We start from the raw sequence: 7,643 nt of genomic DNA, 5'->3' as shown, positions 1-7,643 counted from the left end.
GGAGCTCAAGTGCTGCTGCTGAGTGACACCAGGAATGTCAGAACAAAAGGTTTAGAATTCAGGGAACAGGAAGTGGGCGAGTGGAGGGTTCTTCAGGAGCTTCTGCTCCAGGCGAGCGTGAGCAGCAGCTCTAGGGATGATGTGTGCAGAAGATCCGTCAGGTGAAGCTGCTTGTAGTGTGAGATCTCTCTGTTCCAGTGTTCTGCAATGAGCTTCACCTTCTCCTCCAAACACCACAGTGTCTCTGCGCTGTTCCCTCACAAACATCCAAACATCTCCTTCTGCTGGATCAGATCCAAACATTTATTATTCCTCACAATCATCTCAGCACGTCTGCACATCACCCACAGAAACCAGACTTGCTAAAGTTATAAAATGACGTGACGTCTGTTCAGTCCGAGATAATTACTGATAATAATAATAATAATAATAATAATAATAATAATAATGATAAACAATAATAATAAACAATAATAATTATTATTATATATACAAAATGAGCTAATCTCACTATAAAACAGGTTTAAATTGATGCATATGTTTAATATTATATATGATCAATAACCACACACACACTCACACACACACTCACACACACACACTCACACACACACACTCGCACACACACACACACACACACACTCACACACTCACACACACACACACACACACACACACACACACACTCACACACTCACACACACACTCACACACACACACACACACACACACACTCACACACTCACACACTCTCACACACACACTCGCACACACTGTGTGTGTGTGTGTGTGAGTGTGTGAGTGTGTGAGTGTGTGTTGGCAGTTACTTGCGTATAGCTGCACGGTGTGGAGTGTGTTATTCCGCTTATACCACAGCGATTTACCTGCAGTTACACTGTTTAATTTATTAATGAACAACACGACACACACTTTAACACTTTATAGTGAGATTTAATGTTGTGGAACATCCGAGAGACAAATTAGTTAGATTATTAGTTAGATTATTTGATTATTAGATTATTCATTTTAACCCATTTTTAAATCCGTTTATTATTATTAGTGTTGGATTATGTGGAGCGTCCGATGTACACGTCCCTGCGTGTGAGCTGTTACTATAGAAACCAGAGAGTATTAGAACAAGCGCATTAATATAAATCAGAATCAGAAACGATTTATTGCCAGGTTCAGTAAAGGACACGCTACAGTACTAGGAATTTGCCTTCATGTCAGGTGCAAACACAATCAAAGATATAAGGTCAAGGGGGAGATGAAGTGAAGAATACAAAAATACAAAAAATACAAAAAAATGCAACACAACACAAGGGTAAAACTAAAGTGCAGAGACCAGGGTGCAAGATGAACATGCTATATATAAATATGAAATATGTAAACAGCAGAAGATAGAATATATTAAATTAAAAATATAAATAGTTATATACAGAAAAGGTGAGTGAACATGGGAGATAGAAAAGTAATAAAAACGTGATTCACCAGAGAATCTCCTCACTGCAGGAAGTGAGTTAAAGATGCTGTGTGTGTGTGTGTGTGTGTGTGTGTGTGTGTGTGTTGGAAGTGAGTTAAAGATGCCGTGTGTGTGAGTGTGTGTGTGTGTGTGTTGGGTTGCAGGGTTTTCTGTGGGTTTTTGAGCTTTAGATCTGCAGAAATCCCTATTCCCTACTCACTATTCCCTACTCACTATTCCCTACTCACTATTCCCTACTCATTATTCCCTACTCACTATTCCCTACTCATTATTCCCTACTCACTATTCCCTACTCACTATTCCCTACTCACTATTCCCTACTCATTATTCCCTACTCATTATTCCCTACTCACTATTCCCTACTCACTATTCCCTACTCATTATTCCCTACTCACTATTCCCTACTCATTATTCCCTACTCACTATTCCCTACTCACTATTCCCTACTCACTATTCCCTACTCATTATTCCCTACTCACTATTCCCTACTCACTATTCCCTACTCACTATTCCCTACTCACTATTCCCTACTCACTATTCCCTACTCATTATTCCCTACTCACTATTCCCTACTCACTATTCCCTACTCATTATTCCCTACTCACTATTCCCTACTCACTATTCCCTACTCATTATTCCCTACTCACTATTCCCTACTCACTATTCCCTACTCATTATTCCCTACTCACTATTCCCTGCTCACTATTCCCTGCTCACTATTCCCTGCTCACTATTCCCTACTCATTATTCCCTACTCACTATTCCCTGCTCACTATTCCCTGCTCACTATTCCCTGCTCACTATTCCCTACTCATTATTCCCTACTCACTATTCCCTACTCATTATTCCCTACTCACTATTCCCTACTCACTATTCCCTACTCATTATTCCCTACTCATTATTCCCTACTCACTATTCCCTACTCACTATTCCCTGCTCACTATTCCCTGCTCATTATTCCCTACTCACTATTCCCTGCTCACTATTCCCTGCTCACTATTCCCTACTCACTATTCCCTGCTCACTATTCCCTGCTCACTATTCCCTACTCATTATTCCCTACTCATTATTCCCTACTCACTATTCCCTACTCACTATTCCCTGCTCACTATTCCCTGCTCACTATTCCCTACTCACTATTCCCTACTCATTATTCCCTACTCACTATTCCCTGCTCACTATTCCCTGCTCACTATTCCCTTCTCATTATTCCCTACTCACTATTCCCTGCTCACTATTCCCTGCTCACTATTCCCTGCTCACTATTCCCTACTCACTATTCCCTACTCACTATTCCCTGCTCACTATTCCCTGCTCACTATTCCCTACTCATTATTCCCTACTCATTATTCCCTACTCACTATTCCCTACTCACTATTCCCTGCTCACTATTCCCTACTCATTATTCCCTACTCACTATTCCCTACTCACTATTCCCTACTCATTACAGTCATGGGAAAAAGAAAGTACACCCTCCTTCAATTCTATGTTTTTATTTATTGGGGGCTAAATAACAATTGTCAAGTGAAGTGAAGTGAAGTGAAGTGAAGTGACTTGTGGCCAAGTGTGGTGACCCATACTCGGAATTTGTGCTCTGCATTTAACCCATCCAAGTGCACACACACACACAGTAGTGAACACACACACACACAGTAGTGAACACGCACACACACACACACACACACACACCCGGAGCAGTGTGCAGTGCCGGGGAGCAGTTGTGGGTTCGGTGCCTTGCTGAAGGGTCTCACCTCAGTGGTGGTATTGAGGGTGGGAGAGAGTGCTAGTCATTCACCCCCCCAGAAGTTGGTCATCACCAACTTCTATAAACAAATAAATAACCTCAATTAACAACAGAAAAACACAAAACATTTCAATATGTAGCCATACTTGTTTGCGTTTTCTGATTGTGCTGTCATGAACATAAACACTTAATGTGCCTACAGAGGCCTGTAGGTTAACGATGTAGCTCCTGGGCTTTTCTTTATGTCTCTGAGCGTTAAACAGTCTGTGCTTGGAAGGAATTTGCTGGGACGCTCACTCGTGAAGGCTCTCTGTTTGTAAAAAAAGAATGATGACTATCAAATTGTTTGGAGATGGCCTTATAACCCTTCCTAGCTTGATGAGCAGCAGCAGTTGCTTCTCGAAATAATGTAGATACACACCTCAGTGCTCCAGAACACCAAACTATCACAAGGTCTGCTTTTATAGAGGTAGTCATACTTCATAAAATCTTGTGCATTTTGTTAGTAAGTGTGTAGGAAGTGTGTACTTATTTTTATCCATCTGGCTTCTGAATGTTGGTTTACTTTTTGGGAAAAATGAAAAAATCTGTTGTGTGCCTTTTATTATCACCTGAGGTTATTTGTTTGCTAATAGAAGTTGGTGAGGAACACACAATAGTTATTTAAAAAAAAACAAAAAACTAGTTTTTATTCACACAATGGAATGAGCACTGTCGCTAATGTCGTGCTTTAACACAGACTACATTAGATCAGGGAGGTTCTGACCTGCAGGGTTCTAGCGTATAGAGCTTCGAACACCTCACACTGTAATGATCCACAATCCTCACGCAGGAGATTTACTAACTGCCACAGAGCGTAGAAGAGAAAATCTCACCGCATTAATGAGCTTTAAATAAGAGCGTTCTCTGGATTGCTTTAAGAGGAATTATTAGCGGGGTGGTGGGGGTTTGGGGTGGTGAGGATTTTAAGCTTTTAATATGAAGTCACAAGCCAGAAATGTTAGAGAACTGCTGGTGTAGTGAGAGGAACATTCCACTGATGCAGCTGATGCTCTGATGGAGAACAGCACTAACATCAGCCTGGTTTCTCGTCAGCACATTCTTCCTCTTTAAACAGTTTTAGCATCACTGTGATATCATCACTGATCTTTTAACCGCAGAAACACACACTCTGACAGGTGACAATCTGAAAACTATTAAAAAAATAACTAAATAATTCAGTCACCACATCACTTCTGTATCTATATATGACTGTATACAACTGTGTGTGTGTGTTTGTTTAATCTCTTGTGTTTCTCGTCATTTTGTTGAAACACATTCGACAGGAAATGACCTTACATAACAAGTCATTTTCCTGAGAGATACTCTCAATCTCACTCTCACTAAACTTTGAGTGTTTGTGTTGGATAAACAAACACAAACCAGTCAATCACCAACCACCCCAATTTCTTGTGAAATCTAACACCAGCTTGCCAACTTCTTAAAAACTACTCTGATAAAAGAACATTACTGTTGTCTAAACTCTGTCTCTCTCTCTTTGTGCAGATCCGTGTGTATATCAGCTCGTTAAGTACGAACCAGACTCTGGACCTACTGGCTCTCCTGCTGCTCTCCATGAACCCCATCCTCGACCCCTGGGTGTTTATTCTGCTCAGTCCCCCTGTGCCCCGCCTCCTCTGGGGGGCGGTGTGTAAGGTGCTGAGGCCACGTCCCCTGGATAACAAGGTCTCTCTGTCATCCTGCCCTCACACACAGACCACCATAGAGCTACAGACATGAGGCACTTGGGACACATCTGGATACATCTGCAGATAAGACAGGTCCACACACACACACGCACACGCACACGCCTGAGTGCTACGTGTACGAGGGTGTGTGTGATGGTGTGACGAGTGTGTTGACTAAATGGTGACAAAGTGAGAGGCTTACTTACAGTTTACTCATTTACACGGCAGCAGTGACAGCCTGGTCCCAAACGGCAGTGATGGAACAGTACGGCACTGGACTGCGGCTGTGTCGATGACATCATCGTGGTATTGAAGAGAACTGACTCTGTGGAGGAGTAAATAAATAAATAACACAATAAATAAATAAACAGATGTGAGTGTCAATAATTAAACACAACCACAGCTTTATAAATGTAAATATTTTTTCATAAACGCTCTGCAAAGCATCAATCGGTCACCTTCATCCATTACAACGGGTGGGCGGAGCTTATGCAGGCTCTGTCTCTGATTGGTCCATACTGTCAAACTGAGTGGTTGATACTGATTCAGGATGAGAGAGAGCAAGACAAAAAGATAGAGAGACGGAAACAGAAAATGAAAGAGAGAGACAGAAACAAAGCGAGAGAGAGCGAGAGAGAGCGAGAGAGAGCGAGAGAGAGACAGAGAGAGACAGAGAGAGAGACAGAAACAGAGAGAGAGAGCGAGAGAGAGACAGAGAGAGAGACAGAAACAGAGAGAGAGCGAGAGAGAGAGAGAGAGACAGAGAGAGAGACAAACTTAAGGTATTTGTGAAGAAGCTGTGATGATGTCAGTGCTGCTTGTATCGTTATCACACTACCTGAGTGGGCGGAGCTTAGAGATACTCCGCCTGTCAGTGAGGCTGTTGGGGTTTGATGGCTTGAGGTGAAATAAGTAATTTAATATCGACTGAAAAACAGAAATACACTAAAACCGTTACTGAGCTACAGTTCACGTTGTTATTATTATTTATTCACTGATTTGTTGGTGTGTTCCCTGTGCTGTTAGATGTGTGTGTGTGTTGTTTATTCAGGTATAATTTATGACCACTATTAATGCTAATAATGAAAGCTATATGTTACAAACTTATTACTGAAAGCTAAATCAGCTGCAGTCCTGACACTGAGCCTCAGTTATGACTCATGAAGTTTTATAAATGTGTAAATGTGGCCAAAAGTTTCTTCTTTCTTCTCTTCATGTGTGTATGTTTATAAACGCCAGTTAGCCGTAAATGACCAATTTACGTAATTACATCAATTACATCAATTACCATGACTTACATTTAGCAACACCCATACAAAACTCCAGGAAAGCTCACAGAGAGATGAAAAAGACAAAATGGAGACTAAACAGTGAACAAGCGCCTCCTAACAGTGACATGTGCTAAATCTGCAGCTCAGCCACTGCAGCACATCAGCTAACACAGACACACACGAACTCTTTCTCCTTTTATAGGGTGCCATTACTTTTGTCTTCATTGAACTGCTAGTCTTCTTTGTGTTTTGGAATCACTTTCTTTCAGGGCATTAATATGAAATGATAATGTTTTACAGAATGTTAATGAAACTGGTGTGTAACTGAAATAAATAAGTGATTTAAATTTGATGGCGTAATCTGTATATAAAACCACAGCAACTCATCAGCAATTATACCATTTGAAGATGATTAATCGAGATTCTTATTAATGAGTCTCCTCATTTTTAAAATTTTATAATTTACACAAACTCATAGAATACTGTCATTTTTCTGAACTAGCTAGATTTTTATCAACACCACAGCTCACGAGTAAACGCTTCTGCCGATGATTTACGAAGAAATTTGTTCATTTCCAGAGCGATAAATAAGGCTCATTACACTTCTCACTTCCTGTAAAAAACACTCCCATTATGTGTCCTTTATCTGTATAAAGCACGCTATCAGAATATCAGCTACAGCGATTGTGAACAATTATTTTTTTATTGTAAACTGGCCATTAAATTATTTCTGACATGCTGTAAAGCTCGGAGTTTAGAGGAGCTGAAGCTCATTATCACTGTATATTCTCTTCATACGTCACTTATCTGTCCTCTTACTTCTGCATTTTTTCTTCTGCATTCGTATATTCACTCAAACACCACGAACATCAGCACAATAAATAAACCAGCAGCTAAACATGCCAAGCACACCTGAGATCTGTCTGTGTGGGTGTGGCCTAATATGCTAATGAGCACACTTGATTGACAGCTCATTGTTTGAAAAGTCCAGCCTGCAGAAGTAAACTAGTGAGTGAAGGCTAGCGAACAAATGCTAATCTACTGAAGAGAGGCTGGTGAAGGAACGACTGTTTATAGCTGCTATAACGTGAGTAAGAACAGGAACTCGTTTCACCAACATTCTACAACACTGTAAATATAAATGGATAAAAAGTATGATGTGTTGTTCTTTATTAAATAAAAATTGTAATGGTTGGTAAATTACTGTGGTATAAGAAGAATAAAAGTTTGTGTGTGTGTGTGTGTGTGTGTGTGTGTGTGTCTTACAGCAAAACAGTGAGTGACGGCGTGGTGTGATGAGTGTGTGGAGTTTCTGTTACCACCCTGGAGTTGATTATTTTCCTATTAGAGCATGTCCCCTAGTGTTTTATTCTTATTCAGGTTATAATGAATTCTGATGTAGAGCGTATCCACTCACC

At 40.7% G+C, this 7,643-nt stretch overlaps 1 protein-coding gene across 1 annotated transcript in view; it reads left to right on the top strand.

Moving 5' to 3' along the window:
- The window catches only part of ptger2b (prostaglandin E receptor 2b (subtype EP2)), an 8,434-nt gene extending 1,862 nt beyond the window's left edge, over positions 1–6,572 (top strand). The window contains exon 2 of the mRNA XM_034313480.2: positions 4,773–6,572. Coding sequence (XP_034169371.2) covers positions 4,773–5,006 — 234 coding nt within the window. The 3' untranslated portion in view covers positions 5,007–6,572. The remainder of the gene's footprint in view (positions 1–4,772) is intronic.
- The last annotated feature ends 1,071 nt before the right edge of the window (positions 6,573–7,643 follow it).

This window comes from Pangasianodon hypophthalmus, chromosome 19 (assembly GCF_027358585.1).
Source record: "Pangasianodon hypophthalmus isolate fPanHyp1 chromosome 19, fPanHyp1.pri, whole genome shotgun sequence".
In the NCBI taxonomy this organism is placed as follows: domain Eukaryota; kingdom Metazoa; phylum Chordata; class Actinopteri; order Siluriformes; family Pangasiidae; genus Pangasianodon; species Pangasianodon hypophthalmus.
This window is presented reverse-complemented; position numbering and strand designations above follow the sequence as displayed.